The sequence below is a fragment of the Phoenix dactylifera genome, chromosome 2, assembly GCF_051530095.1.
Source record: "Phoenix dactylifera cultivar Ajwa chromosome 2, Ajwa_hap1_PhDact_Kaust_v1.1, whole genome shotgun sequence".
NCBI classification, from domain to species: domain Eukaryota; kingdom Viridiplantae; phylum Streptophyta; class Magnoliopsida; order Arecales; family Arecaceae; genus Phoenix; species Phoenix dactylifera.
In genome coordinates, this window is record NC_143191.1 from 1102422 (window position 1) to 1127766 (window position 25345).

General features: G+C 35.0%; 1 protein-coding gene across 3 annotated transcripts; it reads left to right on the forward strand.

Moving 5' to 3' along the window:
- Positions 1 to 23636, forward strand: LOC103706046 (BAG-associated GRAM protein 1-like). Of its 3 annotated transcripts, XR_003385470.4 has the most exons (19): positions 36 to 431; positions 4555 to 4605; positions 4783 to 4880; positions 6134 to 6209; positions 7390 to 7518; positions 7609 to 7652; positions 10654 to 10777; positions 10893 to 11009; positions 14347 to 14376; positions 14481 to 14580; positions 18945 to 19051; positions 20003 to 20146; positions 20237 to 20341; positions 20967 to 21113; positions 21264 to 21317; positions 21861 to 21924; positions 22079 to 22140; positions 22227 to 22354; positions 23194 to 23636. XR_003385470.4 is itself a non-coding variant. In XM_008790005.5 (18 exons), the coding sequence occupies exons 1-18, from the start codon at positions 147 to 149 to the stop codon at positions 23311 to 23313; spliced, it is 1857 nt and encodes a 618-aa protein (XP_008788227.1). In that variant the 5' UTR covers positions 1 to 146; the 3' UTR covers positions 23314 to 23636. The 3 variants fall into 3 exon arrangements, 2 of the variants coding, with proteins under 2 accessions (XP_008788227.1, XP_008788228.1); XM_008790005.5 differs by lacking the exon at positions 22227 to 22354 and having other exon boundaries at positions 1 to 431; XM_008790006.5 differs by lacking the exon at positions 22227 to 22354 and having other exon boundaries at positions 77 to 431; positions 4536 to 4605.
- The last annotated feature ends 1709 nt before the right edge of the window (positions 23637 to 25345 follow it).

Here is a 25345-nt window from a genome sequence, read left to right on the forward strand (position 1 = left end):
ACTTTTTTAATTGTTTGATTTCCTCTTTTTTATGTTCCGATCCCAAATTAATAACACCGCCTTTGCCGTCTCCCTCCAACCAACTCGTTTGACCCGTCCTTCTTTCTAGAGATGGCCGCGCTCTCTTCTTCCTGCCCTCTCCTCCCATGGACCCTCCCCGGCCGCGAAACCCTAGAAGCCGCCCACAAGAAACACTAGAGCCCGCTGGCATCGGCTTTCTCTCGGCGGCTATGGCGGGCGTCTCGATCGGTTTCTTCTTCCCCTCGTGGTGGGAGATCGAGGTCACCGTCGCTGCGGCGCTCTTCGTGATCGCCGTGTACGCCTTCTTCGAGCGCTTGTCTTCCGGAGGCCCGGGGACTGGGGTCGATCGGTCGTCTGGTGGCGATGAGCCCCTGGGGGCGAAAGAGCCTCTTCTTGACGATAAGGAGAAGGTTAGTTGCGCGAAATTGTTTTTCTTTTTTTTGAAAATTTATCGATTTGAAGTGAATTTGGAATTACAGTCGAGTACTTGATCGAGAAAACAGCAATTCTTGGATGGATAGATGATGTAGTTTCCAATTAATTTGAGGATGTCATCGTTACAAGATGAGGAGGAGGCTCAACGATCGTGGTTGAAAATTCTGAGGCTTTCTTTTAAGATAAAAAGGAAAGATTCGGCTTTTTAACTGTTAGAATCATGGAGACAAATATATGGAATAGGCTTTTCTAGTGCTTTGGTTTATTTAGTATGCAATTTACTTTTCTCGATTATTTTATGGGATTTTTCTAGAAATCTTTGGCACCATCTGACTACCATGACAAAGTGAAAGGTTATATGAGAAGACACGGTTGCCATAATTTTACAAATAATATCTGAATTCTCATTAACTCCCTAATCTTTGCTGGATGCTACTGGAAAAACATGTCATACATGAGCATGACCATCGGTGATATTGATCAGCACTCATCACTTACAGTGTGGTGTAAATTGAACAATTCTACTGTGATATGGAATGCAAACAGTTTCCAGAAAGGAGATGAATGCACTGCAATATAGTTTGAAAATGCTTGTTTCTGATTCTATGCAACTGGCATTGTATCAACCACTGAAAGGGTAGCGCGGCATCACTGTAAGTGTTTGAAATCTTTAGTTTGTATATATATTAGGACAACTTGTATGAAAAAACAAAAAGTGATTATAAGGTTTGCAATATTGGTGCCTACTGCGCTATATTAGGCATACTATACTGTATCAATATCGAATTGATACTCAGTACGGGAGACATACCAAGTGTTGGTTCGTCCCTGTATCTAGCGTATTGACACTATACCAACATAGTACTAGTACGGGCTCTGATATCAACATTGCGAACCTTGAATAATAATATAGTTTTTGAGTGAGAATTGTGAAACCGAACAACAAAAAGCAGAGAACAACCGATATAACATGGAAAAGATCAAGAGATATTAAATAAAATTGGAACATTTGGAACAACTAATTCCATGTTTGGGATTGCTATTGGTAGTAAGCTTTTGAAGTTTTTGGAAGTAGAGCTTTTGGAAAGTGAGCTTTTATAAAAAGCTATTTGCTATTTAATAACTATATTTCTAAAGTGCCGTGAAACTAACTTGTATTTGGTAACGAAAATGAAAGTGCTTTTTGTATTGACAAAATGACAATAAAGGACATTACATAGTATTGGATAGTAGAGTAAAATGCAATGTAATATTACTTATTATTATATATTAAAATATTATTACATAGTATTACTTATTATTCTAGTATAATATAATGTGATATAATTTTTTAATGTAATAAATATTATTCTAAAATTGTGTAATAATATAAATTAATATGATATAATAATATAATATAATATTATCATTATTATATAGTATAATATTATCATTATTATATAGTATAATATTATTATAATGTATGTAATGTAATATAATATTGTAATGTAAGGTAATATAATACTATATAGTTTAGTATAATAATATAATATGATAAGATTTGCCATATTATTATAATGTAATATAGTATAATGCATTATTGTAATGTAATGTAACGTAATATAACATTATAGTATATTATTATGATATAATGTAATATAATAAGATATGTTATGATATAACAGTATATTATTATATTATTTTAACAATATATTGTAATAATATAATATAATATATTCATAGTATAATAATATAATATGATATGATTTGATATAATGTAATATAGCATGATATGATATAATAATATAACATGGTTAATGTTAGTTAATAATTAAAGATGTAATTATGGGATTTGTTCATGGGCATTTTAGTCACTTTGAAAATTTTTGTTAAGCCAAAATAGCTTTTCGAAATTTGCCAAAAAGTATGTTTGGGGAGAAAGCACTTCCAGATTTTTTGATTAAACACCACTATACCATCCAAAAATATTTTTGGAATGCTAGAAAGTGCTTTTTGGCTCCTCAAAAACTTTACCAAACCTGGCCTAAGAAGTGAGATAATAGATGGTAGAAAAATTTAAGGTAACTTGATTTGTAAAGGTAATGGCTTTCCCTTTTCTTTCCATTGGATGGTTAATAGGAATCGAAACAAAATTCTTAGTGTATTTATTATTTTCCATCAAGACAATTGTTGATGGGGGAGTCTTTATTTAGCACATTTCTTTAGTCAATCAGTTTTGGTGTTTGGGACTATTGTTTTTTTGTCAAGCAAATGTTGGACTGGGCACGATACCTGTAGTAAGTTACTGCAAGTAGCACACCCCGCGATCTATGTGATTAATTTGGTATGCAATCCTTTTTCTTTTATGCAACAAACTTACACGTAATGCATATGTGTATACTACCAGCTATACTTTTAAATACAATTAACACCTCAAATTAAGGATGTCAAAGGGATGTATCTGGGCAAACCAAAATTTTGATTAGGACTGACACATTGATGAATGATCCAATCCAAGATAGTAGAATCTAGGCTGCAGGATGGGCTGTTGACATTCCTACTTGATATCCTAAATTCCGATTGCTCTTGCAGCATGGTTCTTTTTGATGAAATTCATTTTTAGTTAGTGCTTTGAATTTAAAAAAGATGGCCATTTTCACTATTGCCTTGGTGTTAGAATAAAAAAAAAATCAATACTGAATTGTTTTTGTTTGTTGGATTACCAGCGAGCAAGATTGCATTTAAATTGTTAAAACATAGTTGTTAGTGAGGTTCCATAGCAGGGTGTTTCCTGGGTTGTTTCTGGTGCACTTGAAATTGAAGAGAGTCCTTTCTTAATCTTTATACGCAGCCCTTCTCCTTTGTCAAACTCATGAGAGTGAGAGAAGGCATGCTGGAGCCTAGAGTATTGAAGAGCTCGAACTCCATTCTAGTCACTATTTTAAAGGTCATTTAACCCACCCATTGTCCAAAAAGAGGGATACATACAGAGCTCTCAGGAGATGCAGATATTTTAGTGTGGAGGCAACCGGTAGATTGAGACATAACTAGCCAATTTTATCGGAAGTCAATTGCTCTCTTGTATTATCTCCCCAGGCAATGAGGAAATGCTATTTCTTTGTTGCCTTGAGGTCTAAGAACAGTTAAGTGCTCAAGACAGGGGCCATGATGCTCTATTGTTCACAATCTGCTTCCACACTTAAACTGATTTGTAGTTATTCTATTTCTATATGGGCACTGGTCATTTCTATATTTTTTAGCTCTCTTGTAATATTGTACAGCAGAGTGTTCAAATGCTGTGGAAGCTTAGTAGTTCAGCAAATGTATTTACACGTAGATGTGCATAATATCCAAATAAAAAGTGGGAAAGACACAAATGAAGATTGGGGTCCTCAAAATTGTGTCTTTATTTAATGTATTAGGGTGTTGTCACTATCATTTATTCTTGTCACAGTTAAACATTTGTATGTACTAGTCAAGTAATCATATTAAACTTTGTTAACTCATGTTTCAGGTAGTTGATGGGAAGAAAAAGAAACAAAAACATTTGAAATAATAATGACCTAAATGAAGACTTTGTAACAGCAGTTGATGTTGGTATTGTTATAATCTTAACATGATTTTGATGAAGGTTTTAAACTGTAAATAGATAAGGAATTCTGTTATATATTGATCTATATATTTGTCTGTCTATCTGTCTCTGTCAATCTCTGTATATGCAAGTATGTATGCACTAATATGTATGTTATTATGTAAACTAGACATGTATATGTGTATGTATGCATGTGTTATTAGTTTAATCTTCCTGACTTATTAGATTTATTAGCTTCCTGTCATAACTTGAATTGGATTAGGAACATGTTTTATATTCACTGCTGCTTGCTCACCTCTCAAAGGCTTATATAGATGTACATATCTTGTTCATGGTTATACCTCATTTTCTTTGTACAATTTTATGTTAATTTGAGTCATAGATATGTACATTTTTAGCTGGGCTTGATTGCTTTTGATGTTTGAAAAAAAGGATTTTTGGATTCTATAAATTACTTTACTTATCGTCTGTTTCATGAAATAATTTTTTGCATTTGTTTGACATGCAGTTCTCCACTTATTTTGTAGATGAGCCAATCTAAAGGAGATTCTCAAGGCACTTCTGCATATTTAATAAAGGTATTTCGTGTTGGGTAACACTAATCTCTTGGATGAGAAAGAGCTTTTGATATCTGGAGTATGCAAATCACATCTCTTTTTATCCATTTAATTTACATGTTGTTGCAATATGCATATATAGATCATATGTATTGATTTGATTCGTTTGTGATGGTCTGTATTTGTTCCTTATTTCAGTTGGAACTATTGGCTGCCAAGAACCTAATTGGTGCAAATTTGAATGGCACATCAGATCCTTATGCCATAATTACTTGTGGTGAACAAAAGCGGTTTAGGTGACTATAGTGACTTTTCTTCATTGTTGATATTTGAAATACTTTGGCATCTTGTTTCTCTTGAGTTAATTCTCTCTACTGGATATGTTTGTTAAACTCTTGGTACTGTTTGTTTATAGTGAAAATTCACCCTTACATTAGTACTAAAAGATTGAATTTGCAGGACCTTCTTTGCTAAAATAGCTGGTAAGTAGACATTACCTAGTGAACTTGATTGGTCATTACCTAGGGAAGACATGGAGAAAAATGTTTGAATGACCAGTTGTTAGCTAGTGCACTTTTAAACAGTTGATAGATAAAAAGATGATTATTGTTTTCCTTTTCTATGTTTGGTGTTGGTGTTTCTTGGTTGTGCCATTAGGTAGAGGGCAGGTGATGATTCAGTTAAATGGTGGAGATTGTCAAGTGATTGTTACATCTTGTATGTTAGCTCTTGGCATTTTTAGTAGGGTTAATCCGATCCCTTGTTTTGACACCATGAAAATAATGGAACAACTGTTGGAGTAGCATACTTTCCACATGCAGTATTCCAAGCTGTAAAAAGTGAGTCCGCAGAAAACGATAGATGCCTGAAAAGATGGGGAAGAAGAGTTGTTATTGGTTGCACCACATACGCTGCTTGGGGACATGATTTTTTTCCTTATTTTGATATTTTTATCTCAGTTTCTTCTCTCATACGGGTGTCATATTACAATCTAATTCAGTGAGATACTATAGAATCATTAATCAGTCTTTGGAAAATAGCTTACCTTTCTCATGCTATGGTCTATATTACATTTAAGGAGCCAGTAGCAGTGTAGATTAATGTGGATCTAATAATGGGTGAGAGAAAAAAACAAGCTTAGACTCTGATTAGTAGTCACGCACTTGGTACATGAAGTATATTTTTTAGATATATTGTAGTAGCCTGATAAGCATTAACTCCATTTGGTGTCCATGTTCAATTTTCTAAGCTTTATGAGCGATGGTAATGGTTTTTTTATTAGTCTTTACAATCTCATTCTTTGGTCTATGTAAGTACTTTGTCGCGTTTCTACCAGTTAAATTTATTTTGATATCTGATATCGTGGAATGGTTCAAAGTGCAATAGGCTTATGTATTTTGGTGATGTAATTTGATTTCAACTTTCAATGAAATTTGGTGTTATGAAAACCATCTTGTTAGCCAGATTCTTAACTTTTCTTTTTAAGCAAAGGATCTAGCAAAATTAATATGGACCTGAATATAATTTTGCTATCATCATCTTAATGCAGCTCAATGGTTCCAGGCTCAAGAAACCCAATGTGGGGAGAAGAGTTCAATTTAGTTGTTGATGTTCTTCCTGTCCAGGTTATTTCATGTCCCATTTTTCCTAGTTTACATTAGTTTGTTTATGTAGTCCACTTGAAACTAGGTCATCGGATAATATGACGACATAGAAACATTTTCTCAAATATTTTTGGATATACTCTTAAGTCTTAACCCTTTGTATGAGACTATTTGTCTCCAATAAACCATTAAGAGTTAATTTATCAGTCCTATGTGCCGTTAGTGACCCTATGACATTTCCGTCATTGAAGTAGCCTTTCGTCGCCCTACCCTAAGAAAGAAGTCACTATCAAACTGCTTGCCCTATTGAAGTACCAAAGGTGTGCTCCACTTGGAAACTCTTAATATGTTTGCTACTAAAAGAAGTAGGGAAGGACAGAATTAATTTTGACTTTGTTGACACTATAATAAAGTGTCTAAATTTTGTAACTTCACAACGTGATAATATTTCCTTGCCTCTTTTGTTGTGTCCAGCAATAAATACACATTAATCACATTATCTCAGTGCTTCATGAAGCATTTGCATGGCACACTTGGCCCATGATTTAGTGTTAACACTTCTGTATAATGTCCTGAATACAATGTAGTGTAATAAACACGTAACGTGGTTGTCCATCAGGATATAGTCCTATGGTTTGAGATGTACAAACATAATTGTGTTGGTTTTCTCTTCCTCATAGTCAGCAATACTCCATCCTTCAATAAGCCAATCAAGTTTTATTGCACAACTTTGTGTGATGTACTAATCCTAATATAGTTCATTGATCTGTGATGGTATCCACTGGCTATATTATTTGGTCCACCAAAAGGTTATATTCTGAACAGGTAAGGTTGAGGTTGTGGTTTATGGCACCTATATCATCGTAGGCTGCCCTGTACAAGCATGCATTGTCAAAGCTGTGATATAGCTCAGAGCGCATAAATAGTGTGCAACGACAATACTTGGAAACCGATTTTCTTAATAAACTACTTTTTGACAACCAAAATGTAAGCCTTGTTTTCTTTCCAAGATATCTTAGATGATATGATTTAGGTGAAGATAGTATATAACCATAAGGTATTTTTTTTTTGCTTATAGCTAATTATCCTTGTCCATACTGATGACATGCATGTTCAGTTCAGTCGCACTTATTATTTAATTTTTTTTTATTGTCTGTGCTATTCTAATCATATTGGATTTTATTTTCAATGATTTATATAGATTAACGTGACAATATATGACTGGGACATAATATGGAAAAGCACAGTTCTTGGATCGGTGACAGTTCTGGTTGAAAGTGAAGGCCAAACTGGAGCCGTCTGGTACACTTTGGATAGCACATCAGGACAGGTAGAATCTTACTTTATAATTGATATTTATAAACTATCATATGCGGATCTTTCTACAATCAGTTTTTTATTGAAAAGATGTTCTTTCCAGGTCTGTCTTCATATTAAAACGGCAAAGCTTCCTGCAAGTACTAGGTGATTTCTTGTTTTGGTTCTGGCCTGCTGGTTGTTTCCCTTTGTTATCATTCTGTTCATTATGTAGTAAGGAAGTTTTTCATCTGAATTTAGTAGCTAGATATTCTTTTGGTCATGCAACCTGTTTAATTCTGGAAGCAATAATATGTTATTTATGGATAGTTATTTATTCTTATAGTGCTTTTGGATAAGAGAAAAATAAGAATTTCACAGAAACAACTGTAGATTTTGTTGCTTATGCTTTTTTTTTTAATTCTTATTCTTTTTGTACATGGAGTGTTTTATCTGTGAGTGTCTGTGTGTGGAGGTTGGTGGGCTGGGGGTTGTGTTTTGGTTGGTGGTGTGGGCAACTGGAGTGCTCTTTAGTTTCACTACTGTATCTGTTTTGTTATGTTAGTTGGACATGCTTTAGTTGTATGAAATTTCAGAGATGTTAATTACTAGTTTCTGCCAGTATGTACTTCTCTGTTCTAGATCTATCTTGTGAAGTTTACCATAATTCTCTATTGTCTTGCATGTCATATAACTCCTGTATCTATTCAATGTTCTTGAACATTTTCTCTTGATGTTTTTGATTCATTGCCATGTTGAAAATATGGGGTTAATTGGCATAGTTCCATCTACTGGATGCAACTTTGAATGGTAATTACAAGGTTTTGAGTGAACCTTGTAAAACCTTTCTAAAGTTAAAGATGATGTAAGTTGATTATAAGGTCTGACAGATCGAAGGCTTGCTGGCCAAGAACATGAAAAGTTACATTTTAAGCCTAAACATAGCTGGCTCTCTTGATGGATTAAAGTATGCTGAGGTTATGCCCATGAAGCCACAAGCCCAGAAGTAACCATGGCCACGTAGCCACAAGCCTAGAAGTAAGCATGTCCACTGTAGTTGGTTTTAAAATACTGAAAGCTTATACCTTACAAATGCCGACAGATTTTTTTGGCGACTAAATCAAGTGGTTATATATATGGCAAAATATGCTGAGATTGTATTCATGGAGTCACAAGTTATCATGACTAAGTAGTTCTTGATGTATTGTGATATATGCTCATATCAAGGTTTAAAGTGGTGGTCCTTTGTCATATCTATGGCATGCCATACCATACTAAACCGGGCAGTACAGTGCGTATCGTACCGTACCAGTTTGATAGCGATATATAGTATGTGGGGCGTATTGACACTCGGTATACCGAACCGGCTCTGTACTGTACTGACATAGTGATAGGGTGCACTGGTATGAAGCTCGGTACCGAGATGGTGTACCTTAGTCGTATATGTGATCCTTATTGTGTTAGAACGTTTGGACATTGGTTTGGGGCTTCATACCACTGGATCATCTGTGTTGGCCATATTGCTATTATTCTCTTGTGTCATTGCATAATCCTCCAATATTCACTATGCAGTTTGATATGTAGCATTGTGCATTTCAGATTTCTAGAATGTCATGAACAGTAGCATCTTTGTTCAGCTTTCTAAATAGCAGGTGCAGTATGTGGAATCTGGGGCATTGCATTGTACCTAGACATAGATGGAAGAGCGGAGAAGATGAGGTGGCTGAGGTGGAGGGAAAGGGGGATGAGAAGTTGGAGTTGAAGCGAAGGATGAGTAGGCGTAGAGGATGTCAGATTGGAGGAAGAGGAGGGAGGAAGGTAAGGAGAACAAGGAAGAGAGGAGGCAGGATTTTTGTTTGTTTGTCGGGTGGGTGGGGAGGGGGTTTCAGTGTAGGACGGAGAAGGAGGTAGCATACTGAGATTTATGGTCCTTGGTTATGTGAAGAGAACAAGGTATGTCTATGTGTAGACGAGGTCAGGTACTGAGATTTATCAGCTTCTGTGGAAAAAGAATGATGGATTACACCAACAGAAAAAGAACCAATGGTTGGAGAGAGAGTAGGGTTAGGAAAGAGAATTTTGAAGAATAGAGTATAGCTCATAAAATAAAAATAGAACAAATTAATTATAGAAAGAATGGTACTTAGTGCCCGCATGCCTTAAGGCCTCACACTCGGTGTTTTGCATGCCTCATGCCTAATCTATGCAATCAGCCCACAGAAAATAGAGAAGTAACCTTATTATTTTATTTCTTTCATTCATAAAAAACTACCAATTCATGATTTGAGCTCACACCTTTCTCCAAGTTTTGTAGTCTCTTCAGGTTATCTAACATGGGAAAATCCAGCAAATAGAGAAGAGAAAGGAACAAAGACAGATGAAAAAAGGAAGAAGAACATCTGTGCAAATGCTACTGGATCTTGAGTCTCTCCATTATTTTCCATACTTGTTAAATATAGCATCCCTATGCACATCATCTTCCATTAATGGTAAAATCCTTGGTTGGTAATTTTCCGTGGTTGGAGAACCTTTGATATTTGTTTGAATCCTTGATTGCAGACTCCTCCATATTTAATAGTACCTCCAATTGAATATTTTCGCCATAAATCAGTCTATATTTCCTTTTCTTCCTTCTCAAGGAATCTCCCTTCCTCTAGTTTCTTAAGAATCGTTTTCATTGCCTTGTAGCAACTCATCAAATCTGCAAACAAAAACATCCTACTAGTAAATCATCGCAATAAGAATAAGGTCTTTTGGTGAGGAGTTAAAAGACTAATTAGGATCTTGTCACGACCAATCAAGACTCAATCGTGCTTAAGATGTTCCTATCGTCACTAGTTATGAATGCATAGTATCACCATTGGTTTGTTGTTAGCCTGTATAGTTAGTTCTCTTTTTTGTTTCATAGAGGCCCCTACGAATTCAAACATGTTAACATAGAGTATGACTGTAGATACAGAAAGGTGGATCTGGATGCTTTACTAAACTCCACCTGATGTTTTTTCTCATGCTGTTTCGATTATCTCTTTAATTTTATTTTTCTTTTTTCTTTTTTTTATTTGTAATATGTATCAAATTTTCCTGTATCCTAGTCAAAAACAAAAGTCAAAGATTATAGAGGTAGTCTGTTTTCTAATACTTTTTTTTTGAAAAAAAAAATTGCATGTAGGGCTTTAAATGGCTTTGCTGGTGCCGATGCTCGAAGAAGGATTTCTTTAGATAAACAAGGCCCTACAGTGGTTCATCAAAAACCTGGGCCATTACAAACTATATTTGATCTTCCTCCAGATGAGGTATGTTTCCCTATAGTATGAAAACTGAACCACATGAAATTCATCTGTATGGTATAATGTTGAAAGATTGCAGCCCGTTATAACTGGTGGAACGATGATGGCTTTATTGTTTCAGGTTGCTGATCATAGTTATTCATGTGCGCTTGAGAGGTCCTTTTTATACCATGGGCGCATGTATCTCTCGGCATGGCATATTTGCTTCCATTCTAATGTATTTTCTAAGCAAATAAAGGTTATTTTCTTTCACCTATCTATAAGGTTTACTGCTTCTTTTAATTGCATTTTCTCACAATAATCTCAAAAAAAAAATCAATAGCTATATAACTATATTATGAGCCGTGTTGAATCCACGTGGTCAGATTTATTTTGGTTCTTTATTGATTAGTTTGATTTGGAAGTGATGATTTTTTTTTTGGGTGAGCATTGCTTTACATTGATATTTTATGTATTTGGTGGCATACAGTTTTGGTTATGGATTTGATTACACTATTACATCTCCTGAATTATATGGGATATATTTCCACTGCAAAATTAAATTTCTTATGTATGCTATAAACCAACATTGAGCAAGTACCTCTAATTTTTACCGTGTATTAATTTCATTTAAATATAAAGTTGCTTGCTTGCATTAGCTTTCTTCTAGTTTGTTATCCTCTATGGAAGACCAATAGAGCATTATTAAATTCTCTTGAAATAGGTGAATTCTTTAGTGTGAATATTCTAATTCAATGTTCTGCATTTAGCTGTTTTTTATACTATATCTTACTATTAGTATGAATCAGTTCATTTTTTCAAAATATTTATCTAGGCTTCTTCCCATATTTTTCTTGTGGATATATTGTTAGATTAGGACAACAAGGATGACTTCTTCGATATAATATGATTGTTTGATTTGGCTTTAGGGTTCTGTATTAGTTGGACCGTGAAAAGTCATTTGATGTTAGTAGATGAAGATATGCTTTAAGGAAATTTTGAAAATGTTGGTCAAATGGATGGCAAAAGTGGCTTGAGCCAATTCTTTTTTGAACAACTCAAAGTGTACATTCAGATATCTTGCGAGATAGCGAGCGAAGTTTTGATCTGGATTGTAGTTTGGGGTTGACGAACTGTAGATGTGCCTTTGGAGTGTTTTCTCTACAGGGTATCGTAACTTAGTGTAAATTTTGAAATGATTGAATATTGGGATGGAAATTTGTGGCCTTGAAACACGAAGGCTGCATTTGATTTGAGAATAAGATAAAGCGGAATCAGAAATGTTGTTCCAATTTTCGTTCAGCTGAAATTTTTTTCCTGGCTGGAGTTACTCTAGGACCGAGGGTTTGCTTTACCATATCAAAGTGGGTTTCTTTCAGGAATAATGTTCTTACACCTCTTACACTTCCTTCTGGATTGGTTATCTAGGATTGAGCATGTTTGGCCAGAATAGCTGCTACTGTATTCCATTTTTTTTTTCTGAAACTTTCTTGTCAGAAATATGGTCTACCGAAAGCCTTACTCCATCCTGATTCCTGAATCAAAAACTGATTAAAGATCGTGTAGGAGAGGAGTAAGAGGTTCCTCTAATGCTTCAAAGTGATGGAGAGGGATATAATGTAAAATGTTTAAACATGCAGCACAAGAGAGAGAAAATTATGCAACTTAAATCTAAAAAGTAGAGTAAATCAAGCAGGACTTACTGTCCCTTGAAGTGTTAATGATATCTATTGTAGTAACAAAGAAATCTCATTGATGTAGGACAACTTAAGGGTGGCTTGTGCATGTGTGGTCTAAAGGGTTAAACTAGGGTTTGAGTGCTGAGTTCACCTGGCTGTGTTGTCACAAGAAACAAGACAATTTTCTGTTTTGGTGACTATATATATTTTAGGATCAAGAATCAAGATACTCTGCTTTAAGCAAGGTTCACCGTGCCGGTACCGGACCCCGTACCAGTGCCACATTAGTATAGTGTTGGTATGGTACGGTATACAGTATGCCTAGCGTACCGAGGGTCGATATGCCACCAGTGCCAGTAGGTACCGATACCGAACTGGTACGGTACGGTATGCCCGCTACCTTCCGGTTCGGTACGGTACAACATACCATGGTTCTAAGGTATTTTGAGTAGCATCTATCCTCTCTAAAGGGATGTAGGCTTGATTAGGTGATCTGAGATGTTTAATTGTTGACTTAAGTTGATGTTTTGAGGAGGGCTTATTTGCTGGAACATCAAGAAATATAATGGATATAATGTATACTTAAATATTATTGGCATGTAAGCACTAGAAGGAGAGTGGATCTTACAAGGAAAAAGAGTACCAATTTATTGAAATTACTAATTGCAATATCTGCAATATGATCAGAAACAAAGCAGCAGAATGTAATATGTATTAGCATGTGAGAATAAACAGCAATTGGGTGAAAGATCAAATGAACGAATGGATATGAAAGAGAAAGAGATCACAGAGAGGGATAAGGGGCCAAAGTTGCTCTTCATTCTTCTCTTCATTTTCTTCTTGAAAACCAGCATACGGTACCCATTTTCTACTGGCTGATTCCGTAAAATTACCTAATTTTAGTCCTAATGGCAGTTTAAGCAAGAAAGTGGAGTTGCATATGGAGTGTGCAACTATCTCCTTGTCTTGACTGACCAAAAGGGTGATCCTGGTGCTTTTATGACCGATTCATGCACCCAGTCTGACCTCCTCTGACATAATGTTCTGATCCACAATTAATGAATATATATAGCTTGGACTGTGCCTTTTTTGGGTAAGGACTTAATCTATGCTTTGATATCATAATGATGACCCTACATCTGTACAGTACTTAAAGTTCTAACCCTAGCTCTACTAGTGAATTATTTTTGGCTAATATTGTCAAGTAGGTCTTTAGATATTCATGGATGACATTTTGAAAAAAATCAGATATGTAGTTTGTCATTCTGATTTGGTTATTGAGGAAGTTAGAAACAAATGATGAAGATTGACAAAAAAAGTGAATAAATCTTTAAAAAGACCCTTAGAAGTTATTAATATGACATATCAATTTCTAATCAAAGAAGAAAAAAGACATAGCAATTGCTTTTGACAAAAAGACATGAATTTGTGCTTGTCTCTATTGAAGCTTTTTTTATTCTAACCTTAGACTTGATTTTAGGACAAGTTGTGTCAATTATATATATTTTTGTAGAGGTCGTGGCATTCAATAAGTTTTTACAGAAAACTGTCATAGAAAAATGTTGTGAATTTGTATTGAAATTGTATCAATAAATATTTTCATGAGCTTATGCAGTTAATTGTAAATGTATGATGTCCTTAAAATAAAGCTGTCTCATATGAAGAATGGCTTCCCACCTTTGAAGAATGGTTTGAAGAATAGCACACTTTATGCATGCTAATGCTTTCTCAATTATTTTCTTGTTCTCACAATATTTGTTTATTTATCTTAAAATACTTTGAGACCACAAAAAAAAAAAAAAATTCTGCAAGTGATTGAAAAAATCCATCAAAATTATTGAATTGAGTAATACTCACATTTTCATACACTAGTTTCCTTAAATTGATTCACTAATAGCAATTTGTTTTATTTGATAGGTGGTTGTACCCTTAGGAGATATTCATGAGGTATTTTGGTTATCTTTTTTCAGCTTATTTCCTGAGTCCAGTATCAAAATTTTATCATATGCTTATAGATATAATTGCTTTAAAGTTTTTTATTAGCAATGCAGATAAGACGAAGCCAACATGCATTTATCAACCCTGCAATTACAATAATTCTTCGTATGGGTGCTGGAGGGCATGGTGTTCCTCCTTTAGGAAGCCCAGATGGTCAGTGATATGTGTAATGTCGTGAATCTTTTTAATTTTCCTACTGTAGATCTCATATGTAATAAGTTTATAATAGCTTTTGACATTATCAAGAATTAAAATCAATCAATATATATATATATATATATATATATATATATATATATATATATTTGATGTTAAATTTGTGTTTGCTTGTTTCTTGAGATGTCTGGAAGCAGTAAATAATGATTAAACAATGATGATACAAAATCTGTTCATATTACCTGTTAAAGCACTTTTTATATCAGTAGACATGTTTTAGTAATTTCAAAAAAATGGGAAAAAATGTACTAGAAACATGTGTACATTCTTCTTTTTTTTTGAGTAGAAGGGGAGAGAAATCCTGCAACATGGTTACATAAAAAAAACTTGGTTGCTTTATGTGTAAAATACAATAATTAATTACCCTACATGGCATAAAATTCATGAACTAAATTGTTATACAACAAAGTATGATTAATGGAAAGAATTAGTATACTATGACAAAAGTGTAGAACCTACTCAACCTATTAAGGTAGAACTTGTGGTGGATGATACACCTAGTATAATAATGTTGGCTGAAAAAACATTTCTAAGATAAACAGAGCTTGAAAAAAAATGAGGGAATGAAATGCCAAGTACATTGTAGAAAATGTACACTATTGTTTCTCGTGGTTGCTGCTAAGCATTGAATTTAAACTTGTTTTTCTTCCATCAGGTCTTCTGCCCATGTCATTCACTAGAGAAGGGCCTTTTTCCATGCCCGTTGTTGGCTTGCATGCAGCAATCCATAGTTCCATACCTTTCTATATGCTACATCTCAACTTTCATGATGGGCACCACACAACTAGTGTGCAACTTACTAGATTGCTCATAGTGATCCTTCTTACTATCTCTCAATAATCATCAGTTTTTCCATGCAATTGCGGCAATACTGTCCCTCTTCAGGTGTAAAATACCAATTTATTCTATTCATCCTCCATAATTACCAGGCATTTTAATGTCTCCCATACTTGTCCTCATCAAAACAACACCTTTTCTTTGAAACTATTTCTGGAAATACTCTGGCACCTTTCAATTACAATTATTATTCTCCACTCAATCGGGCCTCTCCTCCATACAGAAGGCTCACAACCAAGGGGCATGAATAATTGTTCCATGCTTTAAAAGCCCATTGTTGAATTCCTTCCCTTGAATCAATTTAAAGACACCACTTTCTATTGTTTTTTTTCTTTCTTATACAATCACCACTACATTGCATGACCATTTTACCCATTCAAAGTCACTGTAAACCATTTCATAAGTACTCAAGTAATGCCTTTTGTTGCTATGCTAGTTAAGGGTCGGGGTACTATGCATAACACGTCATACTAGATTTTATTCATTTAGGTTGGGTCGGGTTTCGACCAGGCTTAAGCTCCATATCATAGGTTGAAATGCTGGCCCTTGCCTAGCCCAAGGGCTTATGTTTTTCAGTCCGAGCCCAACCTTGCTACTAAACCCCAAACCTAAGACTGGCAGGGCTTGGCCTTAATCAATATAGGATGACTAGGGATGCAAACGGGTTGGTTTAGATTGGGGTATACTTGACCCCCTTTCAACCCCAATTTTATGTTTATTCCTTAATTTTAGATCTAGATTGATCCCATTGGTTTATAGGGTCAAGTTAGGTACATGGTAAAGATTTTAGACTTAACAAATAACAACTTATTCATATCAAGTTGGGGTCCAGTATGACTCATACCCACCCTGAAATATTTGCGCTCAGGTTAAATCTATTATTCGGTTCAAACATTTAGCTGTTATTTTATAGCTAAAAAAATAATAATTAAATATAAAAATCAATAATAATTTTATTTAAACTAAAAACTAACCTAAGCATGATTCCATTAAAAAAAATTAATTTGATCCAATAATCATTCTTATGGTACACGTTTATGAACTATAATTTTGAAATTTAAATATTGATATGCTTAAGGATATTATAAATAGGAATTCACCAAAACAAATAATAAATATTTAAATGTAATTAGGTGAAAGTTGGTGATTAGAGATGGGGTTGTTAAGATGAAAAAAAGATTGGTTTAAATAAGCTTCATTTGATGAATTGAAAAGATATGTAGGTGAAGGGATTTGTATAATTCACATTTTTGGGCTACGTTATATCGTGCCTGGGTCAGGTTGGGACTATATTTTTGTTCATGCAAAGCATACTAGGATATTATGCAAGTCCGGTCCAGTCTAGTTGGGTCAAAAAATACAAACTCCAAAACCAACCTGGTTTGCAATGCGAGCCTAATTTTTGACCCTGACTCGGCTTGCAGATCTCCAAAAATGGATCGGGTTGGGTCTAATTGGTCATGATCGGGTTGGATCATGAGTCAACCTAACCCATTTGTAGGGTGAGTCCAATGGCCATGACAAAGAGGCATGGGAAGGGAGAGAAAGGGACAAGCAATGGGCACGTGTGGTTGGCGAGATAGAGATGGTATTCTTGTAGGTGGAGCAATGCTTGTTTTCACTGAATCAAAAGAAAGGGAGAGGGAGTGGTGATGACACAAAAGATCTTGAATACTTCACCAAATCCTTGAGGGAAGAGTGAGAGAGGAAGAGGAGGTGGCAGGAGGTTGCTTTTTGCCGGTTGGTTCCATTATCACAAAGCTGCCCCAAAATTGGCTTGGTTCCAAGATGTAGAATCTATGTTGAATCACCACTTAGCGGGGTTCCTTTTTTCTATTAATATCCGGATTTTTTTTCTTTTTTGCTCTTTCCGATATTTGTATTTTACGTACCGCAGTAATTAGGAATAGAGAATTTCTTGAAGTCTCTCTCGATAAGGGAGTTGTGTCCACGCCAATTCCTCCATTTAAGACCTCCTCGCCGCCGACAGACCCATTGCTGGCTACAATACAAATACTACCACACCAGCTTCTTTTTTATCGAAGAAGTGGAGGGATATAGGAAACGGATGGATCAGGGAAGAGAAATAGAGATTTTTATTTATTTTTATATTTCAAAGTAGTATTTTTATGTAATTAATGTTATAAATGTAATAATATATTTTATTGGATATTTATAAAATCAGGCCAGCTTTATGTATTTGTGCTAGCACCGTCCGAATTTCCATGGGCCTGAAATTCTTGGTGCGAGCCCAGCCCAAAGGGTCAAAGCTAGGGTCTAGGCCCACCAAAACTAGGACAGGATGCTCAGGTCTAGTTGGAACACATCAACACGAAAATATACAAGATCCATTAGTAAATACATAAATAGCATATTTTAATATTCTTTTTTGGATTGTTTTAACGGTGACTAATTATAACAACTTCTATCTATCTAAACCATTGTTTATAATTAACCAATTTAAATGCTGCATAGTCAATCACTCTAGTATCTGTACTAATTTCTGTTAGCTATTTGCACTTAATAATTTTGAATTATTGAATTATTTATGAAACAAACTGATATCACACAATTGTTTCTTGCACATGGAGAACATGATAATCTAAAAATTCGGAGTATAAACCATAGTGGGACATATAATAAGGGAAAGATACTAATTAACTAGTGTACATGTGTAAGCCATTGGCCATATGAACAAGTAATATACCATGGCAAAAATTAATTTCAGAAAAATGAATATCCTGCATATTAAGGTACACAACCCCACATTGGATATCTTGGGTATGTGCCCGTTGGATATCGGGTTCACAACTTCCCATCTAGGTGTTATATAAGGACTTCTACCGCTGTGAGAAGCTTGCATATCAATTGGAGTCTCGGAGAATTCATGTTCGTAGTATAGTCCGAGAAGGTTTGTTTATTCTGCATTCAGAAAAAATCATACTCTTACCACTGTGCCTTATGTTGGAGTTTGATTAAAGTTGTCACATTTACTTATGCATAGAAGCATCTCTTTGCTTTTGGCCAATGAATGAAGGAGAGTTCTGATAGTGACATTTGGACATTTCACTTCTTTCTTCAGTGGATATATGTTTTGAAAATTTGTCCATTCTAGCGTGATTGCACATACATCAATGCTTACATATAAGAAAATATAATGGTGCAGAAACCTTGCTTAAACTTGAAATATATATTGTAATGGTTGATCAATTTTGTGATCAGAATGAAAGAAAAGGAATCATGTTATAACATATCCAGTGACTCTTCTTGGTTATATTTTATTTTTTTTATCATGCTCATTCACTAATTACTCTGTATTTGAATATGCAATGATGCATTTTTTAAATGTTTTTGTGAAAATAGCTGCTGGAACATCTGGTAGTGCACCCTGCTTTGGACAAATTTTTCCAGAATCCAGTATGAGATGTTAACTGCATTGAATGTTTCCCTCTTCTGCTTTTCAGGAAGAGTTAGGTACATGTTCGCATCTTTTTGGAACAGAAATCATACACTGAGAATTTTACAACGTGCAACAAAGAATTTCCGTGCAACGTTAGAAGCTGAGAAGCAGGTGTTCTTCATAGAAATTGGTCCTGTATTTTGTCTGTCTATTATTATTAGACTACCATTTTGTATCTCAAGTATCAGGACATTAAATTACTTTTATGGTGCGTTTGTTATAGTTTAATATGCAGAGGTTTCATTAAATTTTTGTCATGGATTAGAATAATTTTTATTTTACTATATTAATGTCATGGCTTGGAAAACTAGTATAAAGACTATCAGCATTTGAATCTTTTTACAGGAATGTGAATATTAATCTTCAAATTCTGATGTTATTGTTCTAATTCAATTTATAAATTCCTATATCAGTATTATTCAAGAAATTTCTCTTCAATTGTCACTATTGAAGTTAAATTTCATTTTCATGTTCTGTCTAGGAGGATTGAGGATATGTTCCTTTTGGCTTCCAATAGAGATTGCTGCTTTCTGTGATCCAAGTTTGGTTTTAAATTTTAATTGTTTGTTTCTGTGTCTGTTTTTTATTTCTTACGGTGATGTTTTAGTGGGCATGATCTTGAATTCCAATATATGATGTAGCAAACCCCTTTTCTCCATAATTATGGCTGCATTCTTCTCTAATTGATCCATCAATTAAGAATGGTATTTATGCATAATTGTGTTTTAAATCCGAACTCTGTTAATCCTTAGTATGTTGTAATGCAATAAGCCAGTGTGGGGATCTTTCCTACTGCCTAGTTATGCTGATCAGGTTAACTATATCCAAGTCAACCTGAATGTCTCTTAAAGCTGCTTTGTGCTTGCTTCTGTAATAAGATTTCCTACATCAGCTTTATATCTGACAGGTTCTCCAATATCAAAGCTGTTTGTTTTTCATATGGTACCTGGACAATTGGTTTAGGTTTTTGAGCCTAGATCTATGATCTATGATTGTGTGTCTTCACATTATAAATACTTGAAAAGAAAAAATTTAATCCTTTGCATTTATTTGGAAATGTAGGAGTGGGCACAGTCAGCATTGCGTGCACACAGTAGCTCTGTCAGAGGTAGTAGAAAACAGATTAAAATTCCGGAAGATGATATTGAGAAGACAGGAAAGTTCCAAGATTTCATTAAAGAAGAAGTTCTAGTTGGCATATTCAATGTACACATCAGCCTCATCATCCATAACAGATACTTGATTTCTGAAATTTTATTTATTTTTATCTAATTTGTTTCGCCAATCTTGTCCCAGGATATTTTTCCATGCACAGCTGAGCAGTTTTTTAATGTGCTGTTGAGTGACAACTCAAAGTTTATCGAGGAATATCGCACTGCACGGAAGGATACAAATCTCAATGTAATGTGTCAGCATGCAATGATTATCTCTCACGTCATGGTCTTTGAAGTTCTGTCGTATGAAATTCATTAGCTTTTGACTGCTTACTACCACTGATAGATTCTGTTATGTAATTGGCTTTTTTCTTTTCTCCTTTTTTTTTTCCTTTTGTGCATGTGTGTGTGTGTGGGGCAAAGCTTCATGCAATTGCTTCAATGAGCTTGCCATCCATTGATATGCCAATTGGTGCTTTTGGTCAGCTGAAGGCATGTGGTGCTATTGTGAGAAAGAGGTGCTATCGTCTTCTTCATTCTGGGTGCTCTGTTGGGCAATCCATCATATATAATTACATGAATCAAACATGGAATGCCCCACAGAGACGGCCTTCCTACCAACTGAGACATGCAAAGGATGTGTTATCATCTTCAAAATGCCTGTTTATTGCATATCCTAGCAATTTCATGTGCAGTTGCCTGTTTGTTTATGTCCTGTCATGTACCATTATTATAGTGATGTGCATATAGTGCAATATTTGTTTAAAGATGAGAATGAATGTGATTATATATAGAGAATAACTTAGATGTCACTATAATGTTAGTTTACTCCCGGTTCTTTATAATCGTCTCAGTCTTTGTTTTCTTTACAGTTGGGCCAGTGGCACGTTGCTGATGAATATGATGGTCAAGTCAGAGAAATAACATTCAGATCATTATGTCATAGTCCCATGTGTCCTCCAGACACAGCCATGACGGAGTGGCAGAATGCAGTTCTTTCATCTGATAAAACAACTTTGGTGTGATTTATTGACTCAATCTCTCAAAGCCAAGGAAGATATTTTTCGCTATATTATTTTGGCTTGTTCAAATTCTTCTTTACTTTTGCTCTCCTGGAATCTCCTTTGATGCATATTTTTCATTTAATTCACAATATTTTCATGTATCAGGTTTTTGAGACAGTGCAACAAGCACATGATATTCCATTTGGTTCGTACTTTGAGGTATTAAACGGGACTTTACTGTTTTTTCCTTCAAATGGTATGATCATATGGTTTTTGACTGGCTTTATATCAAATTTTCTTGCGCTTGTACTGAGCTGTAATGTCCACTATGTATGCATCATGGAAATGATTTGATGACTTGCAATGTGTACCGAACCGGTACCGATGGGCGTACCAGTGGCTTACCGAATCGGTTCGGGCCGTACCAAACCAGTACCACTGATTCGGCCAGGTTTCAGCTACTGCACGGCGTTGTGGCAAACTGAAGGCAGTACCGGGCTTGTACCGCTGCGAACCGCTCTAGTTCGCACCGGTACGCCCTCCATACCGCTCGGTTCCGGCCCCATAGCCCGTTTTCCACCGTGAAATCGGACCGGTCCGGTACGGGCCGGTTCAGCATACCATGATGACTTGCATCACTGCCTTTTGTTTAGTTCACTGTTATCATCTTGATCTATCTATAAGGTTCATTTATTCATATGCGAGAGAAGGTTGAAAACTTGAATTGTTGGGAGAATAATGTTATTATTTCGACCATTTCAGGTACACTGCAGATGGTCGTTTAAAACAAACACCGAGTCTTCTTGTATGCTTGACATAAGAGTTGGTGAGTTATTTGTTCGATCTTCTACGCTTTTTTTCCCTTGTTGTCTATCTGCCTCTGTCTTCTTCTAGTTTTAGATGTTTATTTTGTTTAATGTCTATGCTAGCACTGTGTGCTTCTGGTTAAAAGAAATAAAACAAATCTTGGATATTTTCAGGTGCTCATTTTAAGAAATGGTGCATTATGCAGTCTAAGATAAAGACTGGAGCTGTCGATGAGGTATGCATTTCATTTTCATCTCCTTATCCACTTTGCTTCCTATGCATTCTGCACTAGTTTTTTTATCCTCATTGCTTGTTTTGAAGGAGGATCAGTGGTATGGGTAAGATATGTTATGGAACAGTAGTAGATAGATATATCCTCTTCAACGGGGCAGACATGAACACCTGCTCATATGCAAGGCCACTCAAGTTGCGGGAACCTTCCACCCTAGGTGGCCACATTGAATTTGTGAATTCTACTTGCCTTCGCTTTCTAATGTCTTGAAGGTTTTATGAATTGTTCCAGGAGCTAGGGCTAACATAATTCATTATTTTTTCACTTCACATTAATTGCCATGATGCTTCTTTTTATGTATGCCCATTAGCAACTTAATTCGAATCTTTTATTTTGAAAAGAGCATTAAACACAATTCTCTGATAAATAATATTAGTATGTTCAAAAAATCATGGATATACGTCAAAGGGACATATTGTATGATGGGCCAGTCCTCGGTTTCGTCAAGAATTTCTGTTCTTTATTGTTATGTGTGCCCTATTTTGTGCCCTTCTATCAAGTTGCACATGCTACCTCGTCCTTGAACAACTTAACTCCAACTGTTGTTCTAATTGATTCTTCATCACCATTTTATCTTGCCTATCTTTTCACATGTATCCGCTACACAAGTGCTTCAGACTACTGGAATATGTTGGATGGACTTGGCATACTCTTACCCTTGGAGGCATTTAGAAATAGTCATATAACATTGATTAAAAATTTAGCGGGAGGCTTCATCATGTTACTGGGTAAAGTAGCAAATGGCAAAAATTGATGCAAGTTATTGATACTTTTGCAACTTCCATGTACCTCTTATTAACTGATATTGTTCAAATTGCATGTGATAATTTGAGATTCTGATGTTCCTCTATATAACTATATACAAAGTTCATTGAATAAAACTGTGTACAAAAATAAACCTAATTACATGTAGCATTTCATACATACATCTATATTAGAGTTTTACCTATTGAGTTGTTGCATATGAAGTGTTCTTGATTCTTTTTCTGTTTACAGTACAAGAAAGAAGTGGGCCAAATGTTAGAAGTGGCCCGCTCATACCTTCTCAAGGCCCAGGCTTCCAACCAAGAGCCTGATCAGGCATCAAGAACTCCTTCCCCTGCTGAAGGTGGTTGAAAACCTTAGTATCCTCATACAAAGCCTGCCTGCTTGGCACCCTCGTTTGGCACACCATTCAGGGACTTGATGAAGTCTCACTCCCATCTCTCAAGCCATTGTAACAGCAACTATGTTACAACGGTAGGCCTGCTCTGGTACTTATGCTGTATTCTCACCCTGCCTCAATGCAAGCGAATTTGTGATGTGTGCATATATCTGTATAACATTTTTCTCGTACATATCATATAAACAGGTTATTCAAAGCGATGCACATGTCAAAATGTAAAGTACTCTTTCTTATATATGATCTCTCCCTCTCTCTCTCTCTGGGTAAACATATATATTCTCTCTTTGAAGTTCCATTTGTATCTCGTTTTCCCCCTGTTTGTATTATAGTAAAAGCTTTTTGAATTGAACAATTGAGGTTGCAGTAATATTCAGTGTTAGGAGAGTTCTGATAGGATTTGCAAGACACAAACTTGGTTCATTCCTGACCTAAGGAACTACTAAGTTGTGCATGGTCATATCATTCTTCTTTGGACTATGAACATGTTCATTGGCTCTCTCTGGTTTAAAGTTGTAATATACTTGAAAACAAAGAAAGGGCTTTTTTCTTCTTTTTTTTCTTTGTCAACAAACAGAAAAACAAAAAAAAGAAAACTTTGTTGATTGCTATAACTTTGTTGATTGCTATCCCTTTTGAGTAATGGATTTTGTATCCTGAAGGTACTAAGAAGTTGTTGAAAGATATACTTTGCTTTGATTGAGAGGAGAGGATGTCTATTGCAAGTCCAAAATCAATAAGGCATCCAAATTAAGATGGTAATTTATATCACGAAAATTTTTTATAAGTTAAAAATTGTATGGTCTTGTAGTATCTGATCTATCAATCAAGTTGTTGCAAAATGAATAGTTAAAATAATATGAGATTATGTTTTGTTTTGATATAGGTGTTGAAATCCATTGATTTTTGGTCTCTGTGTTTTAATGTTTTAATGTGTAAATCATGATCAATAAGATCAATTTTCAATTTAAATATTTTAGTATACTAGGACAATAGAAACAACTCATTTTTTATGTCCATATGATGTATAGGTCAAAGACCGCCAAATTCTATGAATGTGGTTTCTAGGTAATTTTTAGTGATATAGATTATGATCAACGATGTAGATTTTTAATTTAAATATTTTATTATTGATTTTGGAGTCAAGAGAAGTAGATATCCTATCTTCTCAAAAATAGCAAGGTCTGTGCCTAGATTTTATAGCTTAAATTTTGTAGTCTCCTGTACTCTGTACACTCCCTGAAATCTATATATGCACAACTCCTCTAAGTTATAGAAGCAGACCTGCAAATCAATAATGAAGTCGCTGTCTGTCTTAGTCGCCTTCCCTGTCTTCCAGCCGGATCTAAGTATCAATCTCTTAACTCCTTCCCAATTAGAACCCAGATTTTTTTTCACTACTAGAATCTTCTTTAGCGTCCCTTGCTATGCTTTGAACGTTCTCTTTATCTACTTCAGTTTGTATAGGATGATTAATTTTCTTTTGCATCTCCAAATTTAATTAACTATTTACTTATTAAGTAGCTTGGTTTGGATATAAATTTTCTTAAAGGAAAAAAGATGTTGATGCACCAAAAAATAATGAAAACAGCCCTTACTCTTTCCGAAGAGAGAGATCATATAGCAATTGTTCAAGTTCATGCGAAATAGACTAATTTTTTTTTTAAACTATTTTCTGAGCAATCATAGATTAGATATGTCATCTCGAGTATATAAAGAATGAATTGCTGCATAATATTATGATCAGCCTATGTGGTGCAATTAATACTTGTGATTGCATAATGCTATCAATCTCCTTGATGGGATTAATATTTGTGGTTTTGGAACTTAAATAGACCAGCTGGTTGATTAAAAAGAAAGGCTAATTCTTTTTTTGGTACAGAATGAAATGCTAATTCTTGAGAGGAAAACCAAAACCAACATTGGGACGCTCTAACTAATTAATACATATATATATATATATATATATATATATATATATATATA

What these genes read in the sequence shown, in the direction of transcription:
- LOC103706046 (XM_008790005.5), top strand. Translation starts at nt 147, where the DNA reads ATGGACCCTCCCCGGCCGCGAAACCCTAGAAGCCGCCCACAAGAAACA. An exon ending in TGGATAGCACATCAGGACAG is followed by an intron (nt 7,519 to 7,608) that starts GTAGAATCTTAC and finishes TGTTCTTTCCAG; the next exon opens with GTCTGTCTTCATATTAAAAC. An exon ending in TATGCTTGACATAAGAGTTG is followed by an intron (nt 21,925 to 22,078) that starts GTGAGTTATTTG and finishes GGATATTTTCAG; the next exon opens with GTGCTCATTTTAAGAAATGG.